Source organism: Acanthopagrus latus, chromosome 18, assembly GCF_904848185.1.
Source record: "Acanthopagrus latus isolate v.2019 chromosome 18, fAcaLat1.1, whole genome shotgun sequence".
NCBI classification, from domain to species: domain Eukaryota; kingdom Metazoa; phylum Chordata; class Actinopteri; order Spariformes; family Sparidae; genus Acanthopagrus; species Acanthopagrus latus.
Genome location: NC_051056.1, coordinates 6,986,114 through 7,014,076, shown reverse-complemented (window position 1 = coordinate 7,014,076; position 27,963 = coordinate 6,986,114). Strand labels below are relative to the sequence as shown.

The 27,963-nt window shown below is 39.9% G+C and overlaps 2 protein-coding genes across 3 annotated transcripts; both read right to left on the bottom strand.

Annotated features, from left to right (window-relative positions):
- Window positions 1-1,946: 1,946 nt before the first annotated feature.
- Window positions 1,947-20,738, bottom strand: abhd18 (abhydrolase domain containing 18). Of its 2 annotated transcripts, none has more exons than XM_037077274.1 (14): window positions 20,581-20,738; window positions 18,188-18,296; window positions 16,251-16,335; window positions 16,055-16,155; window positions 14,565-14,640; window positions 14,389-14,473; window positions 13,517-13,544; window positions 12,191-12,329; window positions 11,912-12,001; window positions 10,758-10,859; window positions 10,019-10,215; window positions 7,461-7,582; window positions 5,787-5,949; window positions 1,947-3,742 (listed from the first exon to the last, which is right to left on the bottom strand). In XM_037077274.1, exons 1-14 carry the CDS (start codon window positions 20,708-20,710, stop codon window positions 3,685-3,687), a joined length of 1,485 nt encoding a protein of 494 aa, XP_036933169.1. In that variant the 5' UTR covers window positions 20,711-20,738; the 3' UTR covers window positions 1,947-3,684. The 2 variants fall into 2 exon arrangements, with proteins under 2 accessions (XP_036933169.1, XP_036933170.1); XM_037077275.1 differs by having other exon boundaries at window positions 7,461-7,579.
- Window positions 20,739-23,336: 2,598 nt separating this feature from the next.
- igbp1 (immunoglobulin (CD79A) binding protein 1) lies at window positions 23,337-27,963 on the bottom strand. Its single transcript, XM_037077870.1, has 3 exons — window positions 27,448-27,963; window positions 25,427-25,744; window positions 23,337-24,038 (listed from the first exon to the last, which is right to left on the bottom strand). Exons 1-3 carry the CDS (start codon window positions 27,922-27,924, stop codon window positions 23,766-23,768), a joined length of 1,068 nt encoding a protein of 355 aa, XP_036933765.1. The 5' UTR covers window positions 27,925-27,963; the 3' UTR covers window positions 23,337-23,765.

The window sequence follows — 27,963 nt, the reverse complement described above, 5'->3', positions numbered from 1 at the left end:
CCTGAGCTTTGCAGGTGGTGCTCCTTAAAACGAGGGATAGTGGAGAATCTGCACCAACAGCTGTAATCTGTACTCTGTGACTATAAATGCCCCACACAGAATCAACATTGGTTGCCACAGATCTTGTACACATGATATAGGTCTCAGGAGAGGAAACAAGGCCAATCACTTGCAATGGGCTAAGAAACACCAGAATTTCACAGTGGCAGACTGGAAAACATTCGTATTTACTGATAAGTCCAAGTTTGAGTTGTTGACTCCCAGATAAAATCGTTTATTTTGGATTTCAAAATAGACTCTGAACTGAACTCAGTTCCACAAATTTCCCCAATCTTCACATCTCAGTGCAAATACTGCCAGGAGACCCAGCTATTAGTTACTATTAGTCAGGGTAACAGGCCCTGCTAGTTTTTGAGCTCAGTTGGCTTCAGCAGCCTCAACACAAAGCTTACCAGCAAACTCAACAATCCGAAGAACAAGAAGTAGCCAACCTTTACTGGAGTCAAGGACTCCAAAATCCATTGTCCTAATCCTGGTGACCCATTACTAGCTGTGATGGTAATTTAGGTTGTAGTTAGTGAGTTGATTACAAATCAGTTACAAACTGACAGTTTAGAATCTTTTTATGAGATTTAATTATTAAATTGACTATCTTTTGCCTTCTTTAAGGGAGGTGCCCCAAAAGTGATCTATTCATCATAATTAGTGATTATCCCTGAAAATCATTAATTATTATTGATAGCCAAATTTAAACCAAACTCCCTATTAATGTTGCATGAAGCACTACAGAGTTTTATGGCAGTAACAGAAGGGTGCATTTAGGAGATGAACAGGCTAGAGTATGCTACCACAGTGTTTCAAACCCATAGTGAAACATGGTGGGAAGATTAAAGTCGGGGGCTGATTTGTTTCCTCTGGACTTTGACACCTGCACAGAATTGATTCCACCCTGACCGAGGTGAAGCACTAATCCATTATTCCGATGCTTCGCCCTCTGGTTTGTTCTTTGAGGAGAAAGACCTACGGCAGTGTGTTGGTAGGATACACTTGTTCTCACAGTGACATAGCACCTCTAAGGAACGGGGCAGTATTCTGTGTGTGTGAAAGAAAGGTGGGCACTAAGCTTAACAGTAACTGTACAGTGTAGGTTATAGTTCTTCAGAGAACAAAGGCTGCAGCTTTTCAAGACCAAACTTAATCTCTCATGCGATGTTTCACACTGCTGAAAAATTGACGACACATTGTTTACACTCTCCCCCTGTCTCGCTAAATTTGTAGCTAATCATTTTTTGTTTGCTGCAGTGTTGTAGCCACCACGAAAGACCGCTGACTGCTAAACCACCCGATGTAATGACAGACTACCTTACAAAAATCACAGTTTTGTGGGTTGTTGAATCAGGGGAAACTTGGTAAACTGAACAGCTCTCTATAACAAACTGATTATTCGTGTGCTCTTGTAAACTCAGCAAATATAATACATCGGGTAATTAATTTCTCTCTGTAATAAGACGTTGTGTCAGTTTGTCCCAGTGTGTTGCAGTGCCGGTGTAGAGGCTACTCCGTGACTAGAGAAAGTATATGCCTTGTTGCTAACAGATTAGCTGCACAGATGGGAGCACTTCATGGCCTCAATTGTGACTTCACCCCTGCTCCTGACTAGGTATAAGATTTACATTACCTGCCCAGGTGGCGTGACCAGCGTAACTGTCAGGTCGGACTGAGAATGGCAAGTTACGTCCAACAGTAAACCACTGTTGGTGCGACCAGCCCCTGGTCTCTGTACATTTAAGTGTTTGACCAGAAGGAAAAAGTGCCTTTGATTTGAACTATTTTCTGTGGCAGACTGATCCAAAATCGGTGCTATAGTAGGTATTTGGGGCTGCAGGTGTATGGGTTACTGTTTGTGTGTTCGTGGTAATGACAGAACATGTCACCGTGTACAACAGTGTGGCTTATTGTTGTGTTTTAATAGTTTTGGACAACAACAGAGCTCTATGGCACGGAGGAATAAGATATATCAGGCTTTGGATACACACACAATGCTTGTTAGCAGGAGTAATACAGTGGCAGTTTGGCTTTGCACATGGGAAAAATACTTTCACTAAAGTTACCTTTAAACTGTAGTTTTCCAAATGACACATTTTGCACAGCAGTGTTTTCTGGATCTGTAGCATCACTTTATTGGTGTGCTTAAGGCTATTTAAAACCCATAGAAATGCAGGCACCACATAACATTAAAACACTTTTTTAGGTCATACAAACAAAAGGTTTTAAAATCAAAACAGGAATATAATCATTCAATGCCTAGTTCCAAAAACTGTATAAATGTTTAGATTTTAAAAACAGCATGAATTTGCTGGAGGACTACAAACAGCATGGTCAGAACAGAGACTGTTTGCTGTATCAGTGGCAACATTACCTAAACAACATTATATACAGAATATCAAACAACAAGATGGCACAGTTAAGTGAGGGGTGATTGTAGGTGAAAGAGAAACACACACACACACACACAAATTAAAGAAAAACACTGAGTAAAGCCCGGTTGGCGTCTCAAGGCTAGGTGGGGAAAATTTAACATAACCTGCTGATCACTGATAGTAACCCTATTCAGAGCAAGTATTGCATGTATAGTACAGTAATTACAGCCACTCATGTTGCCTGGGCTCAAGGCCAGGCAGGAAAACGCATCACTTGCATAGAGCCCTGAATAAAAACTAGAACTCTTACACACCCCAGATCTCTTGCGAGACATTAGAAAAACAGGCCCTTTTTCACTTTTGATATTTTGAGACCAGAATGTTGTTAAAAGAAGAAGTACAAGAAATTAACACAGTGTTGAGTCCTTGGCTGCTAAAGACCACAGGTATGCATTTAAGGGTTAAAGCTGCAGAAAAGTGCTCTACCTGCTCACGGCCCATCAGCACATAAACAAAGCAACTACCCAAGACTAGCTGCTGAAAACAATGGAACATCTAGCTGCTCGAGGAAAAGATATTATTTTTTATCAGTAGTTGGTAGAAAGAGAGCTTTTAATGTGGAGTCTGGAAATATGATACCGTGAGCAGTGACTTAACAGACCTGTGATACAATTACAGTCATGACAGTGAGGCTGATATAAATGACATCAAATGACATGCATTGTTTCCTGTGAATCCACCATGTGAATGCAGGTCATTTCTTTGTCACTTATACCACATGCTTTCTTGATGTCATGAATCATATCAGCATTTTGTAGTAGGTATACAACACTGAGCTGACATTTTTCTCATATGGTATCAATATAGTATGACAGGAAAAGGTTTGTGTGTCCCAACATAACACCGCCACACTTGGATGGTCAGTGAACACGTGAGAACACACACTGCCCCACAATTTAGTCTGTTAATACCAGTTTCCAAAAGTGAAACAAGACACTAATGTGTTCCTTTGACAACAAAGACTGAACATCCCACAATATTCAGTCACTTATATTTCTTGAGTGCAACAGGGTTCCCTTTGTGGAAGTAGGAAAAATAAAGAATTAGAAAGTGACTGTCCTCAGCTGTAAAACTCAGACTCCTCATGTCCCAGTAGAAGAGCTCACAGAGGCTTCTGGTCGGTGGACAGGCATCGCTTTTGCAAATGTGCCGCCACAGATCCTGGTGCTGTTACAGAGAGGAGAGGGCTTCAGTCTGCCACGTACTAGTGCAAGTTGGGGTACTTCAAGCAAAATCTGTTGAATCCATCATATATGGCCTGTCTGGAAAAAAGAAAAGATTTTAAGATATAAGATATATAATTCTTAAACAACAAAACAGCAATAAGTAGAATATTCACATTCCACATATCCACATTCATGGGATACAGATGTCAAACAGCTGTCCAATACAGTGTGTAAGGATAAGCTTTACAGGACAGTTCACTGCAACATGGGTTTGCACTGGATTGTAATTGTGTTCCTAGTTTTCATGTATTTCTAAGTATACTTTAAGATTTTTTTGGACTTAAAGGGTAAGTTCACCCAAAAATGAAATCATCATCTACTCATCCCCACAGTGATGGACAGTCGGCTTGAGTGTTGTGGTCAACAGAAACATTCTTAAGCTTCACAGCAATCAACATCAGTCAGCAATCAAGCTTAAAAAAGACTCAGCAGCAGAGTTCCGTCATTGCTAGCTAACTTCAAAATATATCTCAGATGTGCTTCAACAGCACAGAGCAGTGTTAGCTGCCAACTTCAGGTCATCCTTTGCACACCTGCACACCAAGCTGGATAACATCCAGGCCATAGTACAAAGTCTGATGTGGAGGAGGTCAGTCAACATCCTTAGCAATTTGGGGCTATACACTCTTTGCCGCCGGAAGAAGTGGCAGAAATCTAAATGTTCTGGTTTAGAGGGAAGGGGTCAGTGACAAAATATTTGCATTGTGGGCCTGCTTGTTCTTCTCACCTCTTGTCAGTGTTTTTGGCAGTCAAGTAATCCCTTCTCCCCCGGAGCTGAATTGAGACCACAAAAGTTTGATCACTTAGCATTTTTTTTTCTTCTCTTCCTTCTAGTGAGCAGGTGTAGCTCAGGGAGATTGATATTCACCCTCTATCTTTTTCTGACTGAAACCTTTGCTATTGCCAACACACACTTTTTAGATTTTTAGTCAGGCATTAGGTAAAGCATTTAATATCCCAATTTCCTCAAAAATCTCCAGTCAATCCTGCTGATATGTTTCTCTCTTTTAATGTCCAATCTTCACAACTGTACTTCAAAACTGTATTGGCCATCACTGGCAGCGATAAGAACCACTTGGCAACAGGACCTTGATTCTACTTTTACGAATGACACATGGGACACACTCCTCCTCCATGTGAGCTCGGCATGCACTGCTGCAATATAGTTGTACATCATATCCACATATGTAAAACCAAATTATGAATTTATCCCTTAAGTCCAAGTGGAGGCTAATTAGCAAATGAAAAAAAAGCAAATGGCCAGGTATGCCTTAGTTTGTTATTTATGTGGTCTGCAGTTTGAAAGGCATATCAGTTCCCTCCCAAAAATGAATAAATGAAATGTTAATTTGAAGTGTATCTGACACATGAATTAACAGTTGTAGCATTCTTAATATGCTGCAGTTTTCACAAGCTACCTGTGCTTAATACTGGATGTACCAATGTTTTATCATATTAAACTGATCAGCTTTATATACTGATGTGGTCTTAAAGAGGACTCTGACTCCTGCAGTTGATGTAGATCTAGATCTAGAAAAGACTCATCACTCTGTTGGTCATGTTGATCTACAGACCACAGTCCTCTTGATGTCACAAGGTGGTGTGAGCACATTATCCAGACAACAGCTAAAGTTTCATTTGGAATTGGAAACATTAACATTATTTAAACCAACAACAGCGGTACAAAGGCCCTGGTGCCTGTGTGTGTATAAGTGTTTGAATGTGATAATCTGATATGGATCTTCTGTTGTATGTTGCTCTACAATTAAATGAAATGTTTCCGTCCCTCTCTGGCTCATAGTAGTTCATCCTGAACTACTCACAAATTACTTGTTGCTATTCAGATGAGAAAGAAGGGATGACAGGGACAGAGTTTTAAAGTCCAAACTAATCGCTGTACTGACCATTTACTCCTAAAATACAGTATAGTACTTTAACAGTCTAAGCTATACTACAAAGGAGCTAATTATGGTGTGTCTCTAGAGTGTGTCTGTATGTTTAGTAGGCACTGTTAAAGTCGGCATATCTAACACACCTAACACCTACACATCTTTGTATTGTTTCTAGGTCAGCAGTTTACCTGAAGATGTTCTGTTTAAACAGGTATGCACTTATGTGTCCTCCATTCAAATATCTGACTTCACATCCCGGCCATATCTCCTGCAGACTGAGGACTCCTGTACGAGGGATGTAGGCATCCTCCTTGGCCTGGACCACGATGATAAGACTGGTGTCTACAGGAACTAGGACAGATGGAAGGAAAGATACAATCTTAATACATGCTGCCAGTGGGACGAGTCAGAATTTAGACAATTTTCAATACTATTGTTGTCCCAAGACTAAAGGTGTCCAGGCTTTTGCAGTCAGGAACCCTCAGCTATAGAACTCTCTGCCAGCTGACCGCTAAAGCACTTATTATTATTGTTGTTGTTATTATTATTTCCAAATAATTTTTAATGAATTTTTCACATTTTTACACCACAGAGGACTTGAATAGCTATATTTTGCCCTTTAGTGTGTGTATTCATGTATCTAGCAGCTCTGTGTGCTGGTTAAAATTTCAAAAGTTACAAATTTGGTTCAGTGATCCATGAAAACCTTTATGACTCACTTTAATGTCACTCGATTACACTCCTTGCTCCTGCCAGACACAAACAGGGACTCAAATTGTGTCTAACCTTTGTGGATAGTAACACATCAGTTAATCTGCACTGTTCACTTTGTACAGTGGAAACACTTCATTAATGGATCACATTTTTTATGGAAAATGTATCTCCCTCCATCCAGTACACTGCAATAGATCATTATTAGATTAGTATTTTTTTTTTTTTATTACAAACCTGTTCATATTAGTCACATTTATTGTTTGTTTTTGCCTGTCAACCAATCATAATTTACACACACACACACACACACACACACAGAGAAAACAAACATACATACCAAACATACACACAAGTATACGACAGGCATGGAATCAAAAGAAGGAAAACATAATTCAACAATGACATCTTGTCTTGTCTATGTTTTATTTATAACAATGTTATATTATTATTATAAACATTGTTGTAGTTATTATTGTTATATTCAATTATTTTATTACTGTAGTCATATTAATACACATTACAGATTTACAAACTTATATACGTCTTTATCATAATGAAGACAAATAATTATTTTTATTTAGTCAATTTTTAACTTTCTTTTTCCATTTTGTTGTAATTGTTATTGTTATCATCATATTATACTGTTACTTTAGTTTTCAATAGTTATCATAATTAATTTTATATATCATGATGATAATGAAAAGGGAAGATAGCGATGTAATGCAATAATAATAATAATAATAATAGTGCAGTTAATGGTATTGCTAAAATTATAATATAATTTAATAATCTAAAATAAACTATTAAATACACTGTCAGCGGTGCTGGCTCAGGCCTTAAGGGGGACTGGGCTAGAATTGAGTGTTTCAGGGTGAATATGAATAAAGGTGTTGTAACAATGTACACTATGAGAAAAAGAATATGTCTTTTGAACATTAAAACATGAAAACATTTTCTAGTAGACACCTAAAATAAAAGCATGAACATGAAAATGGGTACAATATGAATATGGTTTTTTCACACTATCTACAGTGTATTTATATACCACCTGTTACACCATTATGATGCTTCCTTTTCTCTGTCCTATTTATGTTAAAGCAGCTGCCAGAAATACTTGTTAATGTGACTGTTTGCAGCATAAAACTTACCAGAGAAGTTGGCCATGTGTGTGCATTCATCCATCACTCCTTTCATAAAGCTTATAGACTCTCTATGCAACGATGGCCGACAGCATTTGGCTGAATCCATAGTGTTGTTTGTCTGAGGTCTTCTAGGAAAAGAAAAAAAAAGGATTTTAGGTGAAACCTTTATGATGAATTGTTGTAAATGGAGTGACAAGTAACTGTATTGTGATGATTCAAACTAACGTTAAAACAAAACAACAAAAACTAAAACATACTGTGGGATTACTTCCTGCACGGTATGGTAGATGGATTGACTGTAATAGTTTTTGATTGATTGTTACAATTTAGGAGTAAGACATCGTCTCCGCAACACAACATTTTGTGAAATAAGTATTTTTAACAACCCTGGTTTTTAAAACTATGATTTGACTGTCTGAAGGAGATCAAAGCTTGCATGGCCTTCAACATTTTATATTCTAATGAGAGTAAAACTTATTCCTGATATTTGGACCCAGTGGTGCATGTTGTGCCCCTCATATGGTACAGTGTTCCCTGGTACCACATATAAAAGTGCTCAGTGATCACATCTTGCTTTATCCAGCTGATGCTTTTAATTAGGCCAAGGACTTTTTATCATTTAGTGATTTCTATACATGCGTACATCACCATCCGACCTGACTACTGTAATGACCTTTATATTGGTGCTAGCCAGGCCTCCATCTCAGGCTAGCAGTTGGTCCAGGATGCAGTAGCTTGTCTTTTCACAGGAAAACAAAAGTGAGAGGACATTAGCCCTGTACTGGCTTCAGTTCACTGGCTCCCTGCAAGCTTTATTGTTGACCTTGCAATCATTGAATGGGCTAGCTTCTTATTGTTATTGAATGCCATAAAATAGCAAATATCAGAAACATTTCAAAATGCAATAAGGAATGACTGAAATGAAATTAATGTATAATTGTATTTCTCGCAATCAAGAAGCAAAAAAAACAGGGTTGAAAGCAAGGCTTCCATCCATATAGCCATAATACAAATTATAGTTCTGGATTATTGTATATTTTTATTCGTAATCATTTTACATTTTTAAAAATAAACACAGCTACACAATGGAGAAAGAAAGAAAGAGAGAGAAAGAAAGAAACAAAGAAAGAAAGAACTTTTTTTCAATATTATGGAAGGCTTTTGTTCGTGTTTGATATGTTTTTGAAAACACAATATCTTGAAATTGTATGGTGCAGGACCATTATTTGCAGGGCCTATTATTAGTGGTTGCTGGAGGCAGTCAATATGAAATTCATTCTTTTTTTCCCCCGGACCATCCTTCCATATTTTAAAAAGGTACAAGCTTCATTCAGACATCAAAAAATTAAGCCCAGTGAGAACATTCCAGCTAGACCTTTCTCATTCATGTCATTCATTCTTTCAGAAATATTTAACATTTACCAAAAATGTTTCCCCATTCAAGCTAAGGGACCGAACGTTAAAAAAATCCAGATTTACAAACATTTTCATGAAGGCTTTCAGCTAGAATCTCCCTTCAAACTTTGAAATGATCCATATCGTGTCCAAACCTTTCAAAGTATTAGACTTTTTTTTTTTTATGGAAATTTTTGGAAATTCCCTTTTGGGGTTCAAGTGCAACCAAACACAAGCTTATAAAGAAACTGGCGGGCCCCGCCACTGTAATAAAAACAGTGAAAGTGTAACTTTTTGGCTAGCTTTCCACTAGCCTTAAACAGTCTTTTGCACAAATGTTCCCTTCTCTGACAGTAACACAGAACATCTCCAAGTTCAAGTAGGGCTGCATGCTTCAGCTGGACCATAAGTCTGTTGTAGTGGAGTAAACGACACCCCCTCCAACTCTCTGGCTATCTTTTCATGGGTACAGTTGTGCAGGTGATGCAAGGCAACTGCTGCTTGGTAGCACATACCTGGGGCTGAAAGCTGTCAGCCTGCCTGTTTTCATGACTGCATGTATAGTGGCTTTCCACCGGGCCCCTCTCTCGTCATTGGGGATACAATGGGCAAATGATTCCACTAATGCTGGCTGCTTTTCAATGGGAGTTTGTGAGCAACATTTCTCCCACCAACAATTGCAGTGGACTGTGGTGTGTTTGAGGTCTGACGTTACAAAACCAAATCAGTTTAAAATTGATGAGACTAAGTGCCTTTTTGTGAGCGTACTCTTCTACGCTTGTTGCCATGTTGTTGTGTTTGTATCTCTGTGGAAACTATGGGAGCCCAAGGGGAGCGGAGGCACAGGAAGTTAAAGAGGAAACCAATTTTCATTTTATTCGCACAGCCCTAGCAGGGACTCGACTTGACTTGCTTGATTGTCCCCACGGTAACTTGAGACTTGAAGGTTAAGACTTAGAGGTGACTTGCACATGTGTGGCTTAGTCCCACCTCTGCCTATTAAATTGTGCTCCTTACTAATGTATGATTACAATTGTTTCGTCATAAAAAATAATACATTTTGAGCATATGTGGCGTAACAAATACAACATGATATTTGAATCCTCGTCTTTGCGAATTGTAAAGAACACATTCAGTAGCTTGTATTCACAATAAGTTCAGTTCATTACCTCGGTAGAGTGTCCAAGCTTGTCCCTCTGCCGTTCACTGCAGATAAGAACTGGTGTACTCCGTCTCCAGCCTCTGCTTCCCCTCCTGTTCTGCACTTTGGGCCCACTGACTCCCTGTCATCTCCAGACAGGCAGAGCAGATGCTCTAAAGAGTCTGCATTCCTCACTAGTTCTGGGCCCATCTTAAAGGAATCGGCCTGACAGAGGTGAACACACAGACCAAAGGACAGGTACACTTTTACTTAGTGATGCTAATGTCTGTTTGTGTAAGTGTCTGGTTAGTGGAGGGTTTAGTTCCCCAGCAGAATCCTTGTGGCGATTATTGGAGAGCTTCTTTCAAAAGCCAAATCAGACTGCAGGATCATTCGTTTGATGGTAATGATAGATGGACAGTTCTTTCATTAATCTCTGTCTGAGTGAGCGAATAACAAACACCAATCACATTACCATAGAGCTATATGGCTTACAATACAATAGAGCTTAAAGACTTCTCATGTGGTCAGACTTTGGGGGTAACAGCTGCTCAGGAAACCTAGTACGGAAGTCATTTTCTGCTTTCTCAAAAACAAACCATTTCATATTGAAAGGAAACAAAGCCAAGTATGCTTGTGTGAGCATCTGTGGAGCTACATGAACATCTGTACATTTACTGTTCTCATGAGAATGCAAACACCATGTTAAAGTTCAAGTCATGTTCAATCACTGCGTGATCGTGAAGAAAAGTGGAGGGATAACATACCCCGCAGTACCCCAAGAGCTTCATGATTTCCTCTTCATACACCGAGTTAATGGCATACTGCTTCTCCAGCTCTGTCCAGTTCACTGCTTTACTCAGCACTCCCTGTTAACATGCACACACACACACACACACACACACACACACACACACACAAACACAGGGCTCCAGTTTCAGTCATAAATGGAAAAAACATGAAAGACCATCTCACATCAACACTCACACACGTTAGTACATTGAGTCCTTTGAATTGCTCCTAAAGTGTTTAAGTGTGTGAAAACTTGATAAAGAGACTTCAGCAGTTGGAGTTAGTGTAACCTTTTCTTTTCTTGATTGACATCCTGGACATTTGAAGGCTTTTGTTAAAGTTGCACTCTGTAGTTAGAGAAAAACTTTTATTCAGAGGAGAAAGAGTCATTACTGATGGATGTTTTTCTGCCTAAACAAACTAAATAATCAAACTCTCCTTGTTTTCATGACTGAATAAACTGAATAAACAAAATGACGACACAATTTATACTGTTTTACTTTGTTTATATGCGGCGGACCCTGCCACCACTCTAACTTCAAACAGTGTTCTGGGACCATATTTTCCTCTGAGAACAGCTTATTCATTCACTTACAGAAATTTGTATTATTACCTCATAACTACTGTAAATATTACAATTCTAACTAAACCTACATAGTGAGATGAATGAGAGTGGCTCATTCTGGTAAGTTTATACATTTTCCGTCATCAGTCTTTTTTCAAAATACAGAAAAAATAAAACAAAAAGTTTTAAAAGTCTCTCAATGTATCCCATAATTACAAAAATGACAAAAACTAAACAAACACACAAGAAAGACACAATATATTTAGTGTTTTAAAATGTTATATTTGACTTTGTTACTCTGTTGTTCTTAACTGGGAACAAACGACCCAACACTTTCTATTTCAGAATCACATCTTGGTATGCAATCGTCTTAAGCCAGCTATTTGTTTATTGTATTCAATCAAACTGCAATGTATATGCACAGTGTCATATTACATTCATCAGTAGGTAGAGATGTAGCACATGTAGAACCCCTCACTACAATGTTATGAAGTCAACTCTTATTCTGTTGTAACAAGTAAATATCTTCTCATTGATCCACAGTGTGTCGGGTGTGTGTGTTACCGTGGTGAAGACACTGGAGGCAGTGGACCAGGACAGACAGGGAATCAGTGGGATCGGCTTTGGCCAGTTAGTTACTGCCAGGGATGCCATCTGCACACAAATACACAATATTAACTTTGAGTAGGATTAAGTATTACGCTGTACCCACTTGTATTTGTATGCTGGTATGCATGTATATATGACTATAGGTATATAAATATGGGTTTGATAACAGGAAATCATAGTGGAAAGTGCTCCAGTACATAAAATGGTAAAATGTGTGCTGTGTTGCTGACTCACATATCCTCCCATGGAGATGCCAGTCATTCCTAGTGGCCAGTAGCCTTCTCTCTCCAGCCAACGAAGGAGGACCGTCGACTCCAGAATCAAAGCCCCTCCCATCACAAACAGGTCTGACACATTCTTCAGACTGGAACGCCTAAAAAACCCACAAATAATGTCCCTGTTTACTTACACTGAATGAATCCTAGCTTTAAATCAAATATCCACTGAAAATCTACAACCTTGATTACAAAACTAGTAGGACCTTCTGTATAATAGAAACAATAACCGAGTGCAATGATTTGATTATATATCCTTTGTTGGACTATATTCAACTGACCACAGTACAAAGACAAGATATTTCACGTTTAGATGGATAACTTTATACAGTCATTCTGAATTTGATAGAAGTCATGTGGATGGCGGCAAGTGTTCCAGAATGGACCTTCATATGTGTGAAAGTTACCCATGACATGAACACCAACACACCCTCCACCATCACAAATGCTGGCTTTTGAATTTTGTGCTGGCAAGCCTGGATGGTCCTTCTCCTCTTCAGGCTGAAGAAATCTGGTTTAGTCAGACCACAGCACACTTTTCCATTTTGTGACAGACGGTCTCCAATGAGCTCAGGCCTTGAATTCAGCAGAGTTTATGGCATCTGATTTTTGATTTGCATTTAGACCAATAATTGTTTTGTTTTTATCAGCAAGTTGCATCAGTGACCAAAATCTGTTAAATATTCCATAGTGTTTCTGAGGTCATGTAGTAATATCCTTTATGCCATCATGTGTTTTTTTATCACCTGTTACCAATAATCCAGGGCAACGTTCCAAACAAGTGGTTTGAAACGATACATATCTTTCCCAGTCTTTGTTGCACCATCCTAGATCTTCAATAAATTATAAAGACTATTAGATAAAACATAACGTATCTTGCCTTTGTACCTTCTTCAGTTGAATAAAACTTTAGCTAACCCTAACCCTATTGCACTGTTCTATTTAACATCATAACTGATTTGGAATCAGGGTTGTATCTAAGTACTTAACAATCACTCCCTGTCGTGTTGCCAGGCGGCTCTGAGCAGTTTGTTGCTTGATCCTTTATAGATGACGGCAGCATTAATTATTTTAAATTCAGTTAGAATGGGTTCATGATGTGAAAGAAGAAACATAAACGCATCCAAAATCACTTACAGAGCAGAGTTAGCATGGTGTCTTGTATCTAGCAGTCAAATATAAGCTGAAGATGTACTTCTGTCTGAGTTTGAAAGCCCAAACAAATGCGAGACTGGTTATCAATTAGTCAATCAAGTCACACATGTTTGAAGATGAGTGAACTTACAGTTGGTCTTTGGGTTTACGATAGCCATGTAAAAGATCAGTTAAGGAATAAAAGAAAAAGGTGACAGACAGCACAACAGATGAAGAGAACAAGACACAAACATGAGCAGAGGATGATATTCAGATGCTGGTGAAAACACTTTCATATGTGGGCTTGCTGTAAGCAACAGCATATTTTTTTTTAGGCTTATTGATTAATGTACTGACCCTGAAATTTGGCATTGGACTTTGTGTGGTATTGTAGTTTCTAACTCAGAGAGGCGCCAACAGATAGGAGGGTCATTCAAATGGTTATTGTTACATTCTACCTTTCTCTGAAGCAAAAGCAGCATTTAATATTTTGTTCTCGAAATTCAGCAAACATTGCAAACATTAACCATAACCATGTTGTGACCATATTGGATGCGAGATACAGTAGAACTGTTTCTTTCTGAAGATACATCTTTCATCTGTTGAGCTCTTGTTGGCACGTTTCCCTGTGACTGGCCTCAGCAGCTGATTGAGACCAGTGATGTGATTGGCTGATCTATACTCACCTTCAACCAATGCTCATTGGGCATTTGACCATCAAACTAATTACTCACTCCAAATGATCAAACTGAAAAATTACTAGCATTTTTTATTCGAGCTTTTATCTTTTTAAACTGCAAATACATGTTTTCAGGAATAACTGAATCTTTTATAGTTTGGATATATTTTATTTTGACTCCTAATCAAAACTATACACCAAAGAAAAAATCCTATTATATAAATAGAGGCACAGTAGTATGAAAAATATGTTATAGTTTCTCTGAGACTGTCTTAGAAGAATAACTTTCGTAAAAATTAAAGAAAAAACAAGGAAGCAGGTGTGAAAATACAATAGAAGGATATAATAAGGGTTCTCCAGAAGAAGAGAGGCCATTCCTGCTTCTTTAATCATGGGCCTGGCCATCAGGGTCCGGCGGCGCCAGAAAAACTAAAACACACACACATACACAAATAAATGAGTTCCGCAGTATGATTATGAATAACTAACTTAATTATACATATTTTTTGAAAATCCTTACATGGTCTCCAGTCCCAGCCAGGTGGATACATACTGGTCTGTTCTTCTTCCATCTCTTAGGAACTATAAACTGGAACCTGAAACAACACACACTATGAGGACTCCAAACAGGTCTCTAGTAAATTAACAGTGTGTGTGAAACTCAATAGACAAGCAAGTTCAACATGGTTCACACTCAGATACTATGGCAATGTATGCTGGGAATATAACCTTATCCCTGTCAGGCTACTTGGTGTGACAATAACCTGACTGATGATTTCACCACTGACTCACTGGTCGGCTGCCATAATATTTGATGTTATTAACCACTATGAGTCAGACAATTTAACTTTATTAAAAATCTTAACTTAACTTACTTAAATAAATAATAAACAATACATTAAATTAATTCTACACTTATATTTTCTAACATAGGCTTATGCATTTAATCATGTGATGCATGATATATTGTTTAGGCTTATGTTACACACATTTAAATTGCTCCAACTGAATGACGATAGCTACAGAATGTGTTCACAGTACACTTGTAAAAAAAAATATATATATAGCCTATTTATCAGAAATCAGTATATCTAAATCCATATACTTCTATCCATGTTTAAGAATGTGTTAGTTAATACATTTAACATTAAGTCAAAAGGAAAGGTAGGCCTGGATGTGTAAATGCAAAGTACATGCACAATTCATAACCCTCAGCTACAAAGTTTTACGTTCCTGAAAGAAACAGGTGCAGCAGATCACAACACATCCGGTCATCAAACCTACACATCTGTCTGGACTCTCACAGTGAAACACACAAACAGCAGAGAGGAGAGGAGTAAAGTGTTTGAAAGTGTGACTGTAATGATGTCAAATCACGATACAGATCCTCATACTGACCTGACAATCAAACAAGTGCACATAACTTTGGTATATCACATAATATTTAGCAGTTTTTTTGTTTGGACTGATGCTCGCATTGTTGAGCAGGCAGCATATGTGTGAATGGGACCAGCACAGAAATGGGTCTCACAACCAGTGAGCTGTGGTTTCTTGCCAGTCTTTCTCTCCAGTTTTTAATTATAGCAGCTTTATTCCTTTTGCTCAGATTAGCTGTTTAAAGTCATCGTTTTTTTGCGTTTGACCTCATAGGCTGCATAGAATTTGGTGCACATGCAATTATCTGGACCACTTGGAAATGTGAAAAAAAGTCTGGGTGCTCAGACTCGGATTAAACTAAACTTTAGCCTACGCTGATTTGTTTGGCCACTTAAAGCCAGATGTTATATTTAAAGCCAAACTGTGGAGAAGGGGTAGGAGTAAATAAGTATACTTCTTCCTACTCTTTTTTGGGCATGTCAATGCCTGTTAATCGAATAAACACTGGAACATGCATTTTAATCTTTTATGCTTATCAGTCGACGTAATGTAACTTTTTGTTAACAGGGCTCATATCTGCTGCTGTGACATCATCACATCAGCAGAAGCAGGTGACGACATCGTGTTTTCTACCTGGCTTTGACGGCCTCTGGTGGCAGGATTCCCGGAACCAAGTGCTCCAGAGGAGAGATGAAGAACCCATCGTGGATCTGACAGTCGGCGTGCTCCTCTGTCTGGACACATGATTACAAACAAACACACACACAACTGTAAGACTACAAGTTAACAGTGATACTGGAGAGCAGTGGTGCGAGAACAGATGGAGTACCTTGTTTATGTAGACCGGATAGTCCTCGGGCACCAGATACTTGCACTTCTCTCTGTCACCAATAATCTTACGGAACTCAAAGATTCTATGAACACAAGCGAGAAAGCACATATCAATTCAACAGTTTAACAGTTTAAACACATTTCCTGAAACTACAGCTCAGTTTCTTAAAACTCGAAACACAAAACTTAAAACAGTTAACCGCTTTGTGAGGCAATGAAATGTCAACATTGATATAGTTCAAACCAAAGTTGCACAGATTTTCTTAGCTGTCACGAACTTACCTCAGTCCCAAAAGTAGATTTTTCACTTAATCTGTCAGGATTGTTGACGGCATGTTACAAAAATAACAAGAAATGTTTCACAAATAATTTACCAACCCCTGGCTTTAACAAAGATTGGACTTACACCAAATCAAGCACAAAGTTAAATCCACCTGTTTGATACTGTGCTGGTTCCCCTTGTGCTGCTAAAACAGTTCCGACCCATCAAGACACGTACACAAGACTTCTAGGGATATACGATGGTAACGCTGGGATGATGTTCCTGCAGGTCCCACAGATGTTTTATCAGATTGGGATTGGGAAGTTTGTGTGGTGGTGCAGGGTGTACCCTTCTACTGGGATACATAAACCGCCTCCTGGCAACAGCACTCCCAATTGGTTGTCTCCCCTGACATTTATGTGGTTTACATCAGTGTTTGGTGTGTGTCGAGTGGTTTCCACTTAAGTGCCAGGACACAAGGTTTCCCACGAGAACATGGAGTTGTGAAGAGATGATCAATGTTAATCACCTCACTCATCAGTGGTTTTAATGTTGTTGTTGACCGGTGAATAGACTACCGACCTTGTGATTCCACCAGATACGTGTCTGCTGCGTTACGGCGCCGATCCGGTTTTGCTCCGCCGTCCACCAAACCCCACTGGTTGCGTTTTGAGTCTGCCATGGCGCAGTATGGTTGACAGCTGGCGTCATGAGACCGAGGAGTTCCCGCAATAATCACATAATCACTCGCGACTGCAGTTATAGGTATATGTGTTATAAAAACAACAACAGGAAGTGATCCTGACTGAAGGATTGGAAGAAGAGCTTGTGATTGTCTCTTTTTTGAGATTTGTGTGCTGGCGTCAACACGGAGGGTTATATTTTGAAAAATAACCAGATGTTATATTGTTGTTTCGATGCGTGACTTCCTGTGTGCTCTGTGCTAAATTTGGCTGAATTGCTGCGTCGTGCTCTGGCATCTGCCAGAAATAGAAGTCCTGTGTATTTGTGCTGGAAGGCTCCGGACTGCTGGAGCTGGGACGGAGCAGATACACAGTGCACCGAATCTGGTGGAAGTTGACACATAGACTAAAGTGGCGTGGCGGAGATGTAGCGCAGCGGGCACCTATCTGGTGGAATCTAGGGGTTAGAGTTTTGTCTGCTTAAATGATTACAGAGCCACTGATTTTTCACAAATGTCTCATCTATTGGCTGCAGTAACTGAAAAAGTAAATAAATTGTGACAAAACTGGCACCATTGGATTGCATTTCTTGTGTGCTAAAGAGAACTATGAAGTGGCTGAAACAGCTATACATTTGCCTTTTTATCAAAAATTGCTTTATTAGGCTTTGTTAAGCATGTAAACTACTTTCACTGTCCAGCAATTGTATGCCTCATGGAGGTATATGACCTGCAGGCAGTAGTCCCAGTTTATAAACACTTTTTGTTATGGTTATTTGTTTCATTCCTTATTTTTCATTTTTCTAATTGTGTGTTGGGAACACGTAAAAATGTAATTTCAATACAACTTCTAGAACTGAATGTAACCGAGCATTCAAAGAACCCATTTTATATAGAAAATAAAACAAAAAAAGTCCATTCTAATATTGTGGTGCACTGCCACAAATAAATCAATGGATAGGAAACACTGCTGCTGTGTTGTTTTACTTACCTCTTGAGATCTTCAGGCTTCCCCCATCCCCCAATGAAGAGTTTGGTGAGGAGCAGCCTTCTGTAAAATACATCCAGTCGGCTCACACCCATGGACCAACACCTGGCATCTACACGGACACAGATACACTTCATTCAGAATGAGCAGAAAGTACTGTCTCAGATGAGGGGGTGTGATGTGTGATGTGTGTGTGTGTGTGTGTGTGTGTGTGTGTGACTGTGTGTCATCATGGTAAAATGTGGTTGTTTTGCCAGCTTCAGTAGATATCTCCTCAATGCAATACACAGTCATACTCAACATAATGTCAAAATGTATTTAATAAATAAAGGGTAATTCTGGCATTTCACACATTGGCGTTATGTTAACATATGTAATTGTGTGAATGACTAATAGGTACAAACATTTTGGAATCTGTTCAGTCGAATGGCTAAACTGGCATCCTGACACTGGCTGCACTTTGGCACTTCACATTCCCTAAACCATGAAATGTCCACATTACTATGCACAGGTGGAATGTAGTGAAATTAAAAATACTTTTCCCTCATTAATGTGATCAGTTTCTAGGGGAAAGAGTGCAACAGAGGCTGCGCACAGAACAGACCAAGCCCCAAGGAAGATTGGCAGGTTTTGACACCAACTTTCAATGTGGCCAAACCCTGTAATAACAAAGTCATGTGATGCACTGGGGCCCCAAAAGAGTCCCGTAAGCTTACATTGGGGAAGAAGCAGCTGTAAAAGGGTGGATACATTTTTTTGAGCATCACAACCCCCCACTGCATGACTTGTTTGACTATGATCATTTGAGCCATTTTGTCCAACATACTTGGAATGTCTAGAAGAGCTGCAACATTCAATATCTCCATTAAAGTTAGCCCGGCACTGAACTAGAAGTCAGCCTGCTTAATTGGCATTCGTCTCACGTGGGCAAACTCTATGGGCCCCGCACAGTGGAAGATCTTAGATCTTTAAACACAAAGTCTTTGCAGTGAAATTGTCAAGTTACCATAAATGTACAGCACAGTTTACAGTTTGACCATAAATCCAAATCTACGGCTTCTAAATACACAATCAGAACTTCTGTTTGATTGACACTAATCGTTACCCCTGCTAATATTAATGCTGTTTCTTATCCATGCTAGTGATGTTGACCTAGCTAGAATAGCAGTCTTGTTGCAGTGGTAATGATTTACATCTAATAACCACACTGCATTCTCTGTCGGAGAAAAATCGTTGACCGTCAGACAGGAAGAGAAACTGACTGAAGGGAGGCTTTCACCAAAGTAACATTAGCCATGCTATGCTCAAATACTGGCAAATTCTACTTTTTCAGATCAACATCACAACATACACGTGCTGTATAGAACTTGTAACTCAATCAATATATAAATCACTTGTTGACAATCAACTGCCAAACATGGCGGTTCTGTCTCCGTGTGTTTACACATATAAATGGCCCAGGAAGAACTTACTTGAACTACCCAAAGAACCTTCAAACAAAGCCAGGTCATGACATGAGTGAATCTTACGTTGGGGCCTGACTATGGTGACAGCTGTATTCAAGTCTATGGGAGATGAATGAAGAAACACACTAAAACCCAACATGTCTACGCCGCATGACTTGTGATGAAGAACCAATTTCTTTAACCTACTGTTCTTTATAAATCTAAAAGAGAGATTTATTTATTCGTCAGAAACCATACAGCATAGATATGGTGGGTTGGTGGGCGGCTGTGGTTAAGGGGTAGGGCCAGTGTCTTGTTATCAGAAGGTCGCTGGTTTGATTCCCCTGGTCTGCATGTCGTAGATACTGAACCCTAAACTTCCATGGCAGCCACCACCATCAGTGTATGAGCATGAATTACTGCAAGGCGCTTTAGACAAAAGTGTCTGCCAAACGTAAATGTTTTTTCCATGGCGCTCCAATAGACTTAAATACAACTGTCACCGCAGTCTGACCCCAAAGCAACATTCAGTGACGTCATGACCCTTCCTCCTGTTTCAGGTGTACGTGATTCAAGCGTACTTCAATCACGTGACGATCAAGCGTTTTGAACTTCCGTTGACTCTTTGACTCATTCAGCCTTTACTTTTTAAAGAAGCTTGCTCTGTTATTCGAGCAACCAACCAAATTAAGTGGATGACAATAAACTAGGTTATTTTCGCCGACCGCATGTTTGCTTTACCGCAGCTGAACGACTGCTTTACGCTGTTCAAGCCGGTGTTGCAGAATGGGAAATGCCGTTGAATGAACCTTGGACCTTGAAGAACGTGGCCCTGTTGTCCTAAGTTGGACTTACCTAAGTTAGCTAACTTAGCTTTGATCATTCGTTACAGACTGGGCTCAGACGGAGCACAGAAAGACAGATACACGGCTGATGCAAACTGTAACTTACAATACTCCACAGTACACACGACGTCTGTGCTCCTTTCTTCGAAGAGAGCGCTGTCAGCCGCTGTTCTCCGGGTGCGAGCGACTACAGTCCGGACGGTTTGCTCATTTTCTTTCCAGGGTGGTGAAGTCATGACCCGCCCCACTCTGCCTCTGATTGGCTAACACTCGTTGCATTCGTTGGCTATAAAGACTGAGATTGGTCAGGAATTGTAGTTGTAGGGGTAAGCCAATCACAGGCAGAGCTGGGCGGGTCATCCCTTCGCCATCCTGGGAAAGAAATACAGTGACCTGATGTCAAGCTTCTGCTATGCAACCTGTCAAACTACAAGACAGTGTGTACATCCGTCCACAACAATTCAAAATAAACCTGTACCGGTATCTACTCACAACTGTCAGGCATGGCACATTAGAAATATTTGTCACACTATGAACCACAGGGATGTAAATAGTAAAAATTGTCTTTAAAAATAGGCAGTAAATGGTTTTCTCTATAACTACTTGATACTTTTAGAGAAAACTGTGGCTAGGCATCCTATTCCTAACCTCTGCAGTACATTCATGAGATGGGCCATTTTTTCGGCGTAAGTGAGATCCAACACTGATGTTGACGTCGCAAAGTAAACCAGTCATTCCAACCAAGCTGAGATGAAGTTTCCTTGGCATGAATTCATGATACAGGTACAGGTGATTTCAAAAAATGTTCAACTGATCATACCTACTCTGTTCCTGGCATGCCTTTTCAAAGTGAAGAGCAAAGCCTATTCTTGCAAATACATGTAGTTCACCTGTACAAATACCTGGACATCCAGTCACTGATATCATTCATACAGATAACCAGCTCATTTACATGACTGAACTCAGAGGAGAGAGATGTGTCAGCTATGTGTCCTCTTATAATGCTGGCACCTGACACCATATATAAAGTAGAAAGCAGCGGTCCACGTTTATTTTTCAAGATTTAAAGCTACTGATGGAAACACAGAGGCTTTTCCATGAGGGAACAATTCTTAAGTCAATTATAATATCATGATCAACTGCATCAGCAGTGAAAGCTTTACTAAAACAGACGTCAAGCTTCACTAAAATTGGCGTTTTTTCAAATCATGTTGATCTTCAAGTCAGTGATTATTTAAATAAAGGAATGTTTCTGAGATCTGAGACCTGACATGAACACATTACAGATCGAAAGACAATGTCCAATTGTTTAAATGCACAGTTTCCTCACATTAAGACAAAGGAAGAAATGTTTCAATAACTCTGCACCAATTAGTAATAACATCAGCCCATTTTAAAATAATGACACATTCTGGATTTTCCCAATTTAACAATTTATTTAAATTTGTAATTGACAAATAAGATGGTCTGAACTTCAGCACAGTGAAAATAAAATATTTTCCAAGTTCAAAACCTGTGTCATTGTCTTTTTCTTGTTTCATGTTATGTATGTGTCCAAAAAGATAACTATATAAGTATTATTATTACGTTTTCTTTCGCAAAATCTTTTCCTTTCCTTTAAATGTAAAGTTTACCTTCTTCACTCTTTTAATTTTATGTTTAGTCAGTGGCTAGTTGGCAGAGCGATATCTTAAGAGTATTAGGATTTCAGCTAGCAAAACCTTTGTTCACATTTCAAAAGAGTGTTGAGACTTGTACTCTAGAACCATATTTCTGGAGTACAAGTCTCAACACTCTTTTGAAAGGTGTCGAGGGACAGATGGAGATGCAGAGATCGAGGGCTGCATTCCTTTAATGTCCACTACATAATCCAATTCACAATGATATACATCACATTACTAATGGTTAAAAATGTTCCAACTTATATTTCTAGCCAGTGCTCATCAGATAAACAGCTATATTGCTCAACAGTGCAAGCTGCATTTGTGGTAAGGCGCTGACCACTAGTGGCAGTAATAATTATTACAGCTGCAACAGAGAAAGTCAGGTTTGGTGCAGAAAAAATTCCTGCAGAGCAGTCTTCTTTTTCTAAATAATAATAACCTTGTATTACCAGAAACAGTCTTGCTCAAGAAGAAGTCTTGTGCTGAAATGGTCAGATGTGAGTGGTTGCAGGAAGACAACGGTGGAAATGTGTCAGAGATGGAGAGAGGAGTTTGGAGTCAAGTATTTCCTTGAAGTCATGGCTATCTATTTAACTGATTTAACATTCTATATGAGGCAACAACTGTGACCGCTCACCTCATGACATTTCAGTGCAAGACTTCTCCTTGACGGGACTTTTGTTTCTGGTAACAAAACAGATCTTGAACAAAAGGGTGTTTCCAGAAGGCACCGTTTCTGTTACGTTGTTGGACACAACATCAAGCCTGTCATTGGCTAAAACAAGCACTTGTGGTGGACAAAACTCCGATAGTTGCCCCACAGGATTACATTGCAGCCATTGCAGTCATATGATGGCTGCCATTTGAGGTGATCCACTGGACCGATTCCAAAAACTTTGGTAAGTATGAATTCATTTATACACCAAGAGATGTAAAAATAGGGACTTGTGTACTTTTCTTGCCTGAACACAATACACAGTGTACAAGGAGGTACCAATAAACCAGTTTCTAATATGCTGCAAGGGTCATGTAATTTTGGGAACCGATTTATGTTGTTATGGAAGTCATTGGCAATTGACTTAATCAGCTGTTTAGGCATGAGGATATGACTTCAAACAGAACACACACATTCTATTAACTGTTAATAACTGTAGAGATTGTTACCATATTTCTCACATACTGATTTTCTTGTCTCATAGTCTGATCAGTCTCTTTATTCTTTCAATGCGACAAAATTACAGACAGTGTTGGGGGAATACATGAGAACACAAACATTGGCATCATGGCTTGGCTCTATTCGGGCCAGCCAGTGTAGATTCTTTTATTTGAGACTCACTCAAAAACATGTTTGTGGTCCCAGAGGATTGTTGAGTCCAACCTTGTAAATGTCAAACAGAAAATGTAACATCGGTAAATCAGCTGTAGTGCCTACCTGCAGATAAACTCAACTCAACTTAACAGGCTAGTGATGCTGTGGTGATTCTTGGTTTGGTGACTTTCACATATCAACAGTTTTAAGGGTCAAAATGATAAAGAACACCCTCTTTCAGGACTGATAGGAATACAAATGACGACAGTGACAGGTCTGTTGCAACACACACACACACACACACTGTGTTGGGATCAGTTATCCCATGTTATGACGGTTTCCATAACCTCTAGGATGAGTGTCTTTCCAGTCATCCCAGTTTCGGGCCTTCAGCAGAGACTCCTCGTCATCACGTTCAGTCTTTAGCTCTTTTTCTTCTTCTTCCCTCTCCTTTGCATCAGTGTCCTCCTCCACAGCAATCCTTCTGGGTGTCCCATGGTCAGGCATGGCTCCAAGTGTTCTGCGCTGCTCATACCAGTCATCTACTGTCATGGTGGGAAGGCTGGGGTAGCCAGCCCCAAACACCTGAGCCTGTGGACGAAGCAAACACATTCTGTCACGCATGCTGTGCAACAGTGTTTGCACAGCACATTAAAGAAGCTAGTAGGGTGTGAATCTCTGACAAACCTCATGATTGGATTTCGATTTTTGGATGTCTGATTCAATTCTGAATGGATTTTCGATTCAAAATAATCCTCAGCTTGATGAATAGAGAACAGGGCTCTATTTTCAGGCTTTTGCTATCGTATACTGCACGCTAAACCATTAACTGGTATCCTTAATTCTTTTGAAATTAAAAAATAAGCACAATTATAAATCAATAGGTATTTCCTGTTTTATTGAATACATGTCCACAGAGTTCCTTATATAGTGCCAGGATTAATTATTTCCGCTCCCTCACCTGTTCACTACCTCAGCTGGTTTACCTTCAAGGTTTCTGCATTTTTGTCATTTGTGTTCAACTGTGATTCTGTGTCACTTCACCTTGATTTTACTCCACCCTGTCCTGTGTTTTGCCTGCCTTATCATGTGCCTTGAAAAAACTCGCTCATCTGTATTGGACAAGTAGTTTATGTGAAGTTTATGAGCTAGGGATCTAATAATTGTGGTTGATGCAAAGTGACACATGCCTGTGAGGCACTTATTGCTCCTTATCTTGCCATCCTTTTATCAGTTTACACAGGAATGAGCTACAGAGATGAAACCTAAAATGTGAGGCATGCAAATGTTTTGTGTTACACTGCCAGCTACACCTTGGGTTTACTGAAAAAAATTAACTCCTGTCACAGAGAGCAGATATTGTTCTGTTAGGTATATTGTTTAGGGTACAATTTCTCCTGAACTAGGGAGGGAAAATTTCCCTCAATTTTCAAAACGCTATTTTTGTCCTCGCCCCCACTTTATAGACTAAAATCATTCAAAAGTGTCTCATGATTGTCTAACTGCCAAATTCCAAATGAGATAGATTCAAATGATTTAAGAAATCAGTTGGCTGTGAATAACAACCAGTAAGAATATTGATGAAGAGCCAAACACGTAGTTGTATTAATAAAATCCTAATGATACACATCCCCACAAAAACCTTCTTGTCTTCACGTCTTCCATCAGAAAAATTGCGCAAGGAGAGTGCAGTGTGCACAGAAAGATTGCACATCACAATCTTTGTTTGTCTTTTTGTTCCATCTTGGTCACAAATTAAAATCCTAGAGACACTATTTCTGTCAAATGGAGATTTGCCATGTGTGCGTCTATACGCATGCAATACACATTCTCCACCATTTGCCAACTTTGTGTCAAATACCATGTTTATGCTATACTGGAATCACCAGCAGCATGTGTTGCTTGTTTTGACATTAAATGACTTCATGCGGCTGGTTCAGTGCCAGCTGGCCCCTAAAACTTCTCCCACACACTCTCACCTGTACAGCGTCCTTGGTGAGGATGAAGGGTTTCATGGGAGGCCTTACTGGCTTAGCTGGCTGACTGGCAGTGCTCTGCTTCAGACCATCCATCCTCTTGAGGATCTCCACCTCCTGGGCAATGCTTTCTATTTCCTCCAGACTAAGAGTGACCCATCTCCGGACATTAAGAAGGTAAAACTCTCTGCAGACTTCATCCTCGGCCTGTCCGCTGTCCACAGCTTTCCGTATATCTGACAGTCTGGTTTCCAGCTGCTTCTTCTGACGGTACCGTTCAATTTTTGCTTGTCTTTGTGCTGCCATGGTAACCAGGTCCGGCTGAAAGAACAAGCACACATGAACTTAACAAATCACCTGATTTATTTTCAAATTGTGCTGTGACACATTGTTTGTGAGTAATTTGTCCTTATTTATTACCATCTATCAAAGCAACGCTGTGGCTTAAGTCATGTCACAACATTAATTTCCATCCAGAGTTGCATTAATTTTTCGCAAAGATCTTGTATTGATGATGGGAGAGTCGCGCCACTGCCACACAGTCTTCTCTAGCACACCCCAAAGATTCTCAGTGGGGTTAGGGTTGGACTCTGTAGTAGCCAATCCTCTTTCAAAATTTGAGCAAGATGAATCGTGGCACTGTCATCTTGAAATGCCATCAGGGAAGAAAAAAATCCAATGATGTAAAAAACCTGGTCATTCAGTGTATTCAGCTTACCTCATTTTTTGTGCACATATAACATTGCATAACCTGGACCTGACCAACTGAATCAACCACAGATGGTAACACTGCCCCCACAGGCTCACACGGTACGCACAAGGCACGATAGGTGCATCTCTTCATTTGCCTCTCTTCTCTCCCTGATGAGCCCATTATTCTGGGATGGGGTATATCTGGACTCATCAGACCACGTGACCCTTTTCCATTGCTTCAGGGTCCAATCTTTATGCTTTTCTTAGGACTACACAGCTGTTTATTCCCAATCCCCTGAGTTCGCTTCACACTGTGCATGTGGAAGTGCCCTTACTTTCAAACATAGCTGTCAATTCTACAGTTGATTTTTCTTTTTTATAATTTGATTTAACCAACAATAAGTGATCTCTGATCACAATCATTCACAATTTTCTTCCAACCAAATTTCTTCCTCGAGGATGATGGTTCACCACTATTCTTCCTATTTTTAATAATGCGTTGGACAGTTAACCCAATTTTATGGTTTCAGCAGTGTCCTTAGTTGTTTACTTTATGTAGGCCAATAATCTGACCCCTCTGAAACAGAGTAACTTCAGTAAATAGAGGACCCTGTCTGGCCTTCACTAGCGGGGAGGGAAGCTGTTTTCTTGGGAAGGTTCACTGAAGTCTTGGTCGGGAGAGCAGACTGCCCAAAACTGGTTGGACTCCACTGGCAACCAATGCACGATATGATTCTTTTTCCCACTGTTCTTGATTTTCGATAATTACCTAACCCTGATGTCAGATACCGATAAAATAACCAATAACAGAAACAGACATTTTCAAGCTTTTTCATGCACACGTGAGTGTAAAGATGTTTCATGTTCCATAGCTGTGATAAGATTTTATGTGCATGTGTTCTTTCTGGCCATTTCCCAATACCCAACAAAGCCTCCCTCCCTCTCTCAGCCTCATGTCAGCAGGTATGCGACACGCTTCTCACGTGTGTCATGCGCGACTGCTGCGTCACTTCATCCAGAGATTCTGCCCACTTCTACCAACACCTTCCTGGCAAAAGTCAACCCTGAAAACGACGTGTAGACAGTCATATGGACATCGTGCCAGCAGTTTACTACAGTCTTAATGTCTACATGGGTAGAATCTGTCACAGACATGATGCCAAGATAGAGCATGATGTAATATAACCAAATGGCATGTTAACGTTGTTCATCGATAAAGAAGCGCGATCAAACACACGTGATTTTCCCACCGTGTCCTGGTGATGGGGGCGGGCCTGAGCCCCGAGCTGCCTGTCATTTCTACTCGTATAATGTTCAGCTGGACCACTTACCGTGGCTGTGGAGAATCCATTTTCGGAGGCGCCGTCAGGACTTGAGTTTTCACTCGTCGAATTTGGCAGTTCAAACTGTGCTACATTATACTCTTTACATCGCTTCAGGAAATCCGTAAAGTAAGCCTGGGCCGACTGAACTATATCTAGCCTTTTTTCTCGGCTCGTCTGTTTCATGGTCAGAGCTCCTAACAAGGCGGGCAGCAGCAGGTACTTGAGGTCTGCCGTGGCTATCTCCTCCAGCTCCTCATTGCGGCTGAACAGGTCGAGCTGAGCAACCATTCTAGACGCTTCCTCCAACATACTTATGCCGCGTTTAACTTTGACCTGGATACTGTTCGAACCAAGCGGTTCGTTTGTACTGTCTACCTCCTCAAATATCTTCCACCCATTATCCAGCAATTCGGATAATTTAGGGGTTTCCGCCTCAGAGTCTGTGGGCTGTGTAGCATCGTTGTTGTTTTCGCATTCCGCCATCTTGACACATTTCCGGATTCCGTCTTCTTCGTCTCTTGT

Bases quoted from the DNA above. Each gene is read 5' to 3' on its own strand.
- abhd18 (XM_037077274.1), bottom strand. From the start codon at position 20,710: ATGACTTCACCACCCTGGAAAGAAAATGAGCAAACCGTCCGGACTGTA. The intron at 10,860-11,911 runs GTAACACACACA...GCATGTTAACAG, and splicing joins CCTCCAGTGTCTTCACCACG to GGAGTGCTGAGTAAAGCAGT. The intron at 3,743-5,786 runs GTAAACTGCTGA...TCTTTTTTCCAG, and splicing joins TTTAAACAGAACATCTTCAG to ACAGGCCATATATGATGGAT.
- igbp1 (XM_037077870.1), bottom strand. From the start codon at position 27,924: ATGGCGGAATGCGAAAACAACAACGATGCTACACAGCCCACAGACTCT. The intron at 25,745-27,447 runs GTAAGTGGTCCA...TTGTTCTTTCAG, and splicing joins ATGGATTCTCCACAGCCACG to CCGGACCTGGTTACCATGGC. The intron at 24,039-25,426 runs GTGAGAGTGTGT...CTTCGTCCACAG, and splicing joins TCACCAAGGACGCTGTACAG to GCTCAGGTGTTTGGGGCTGG.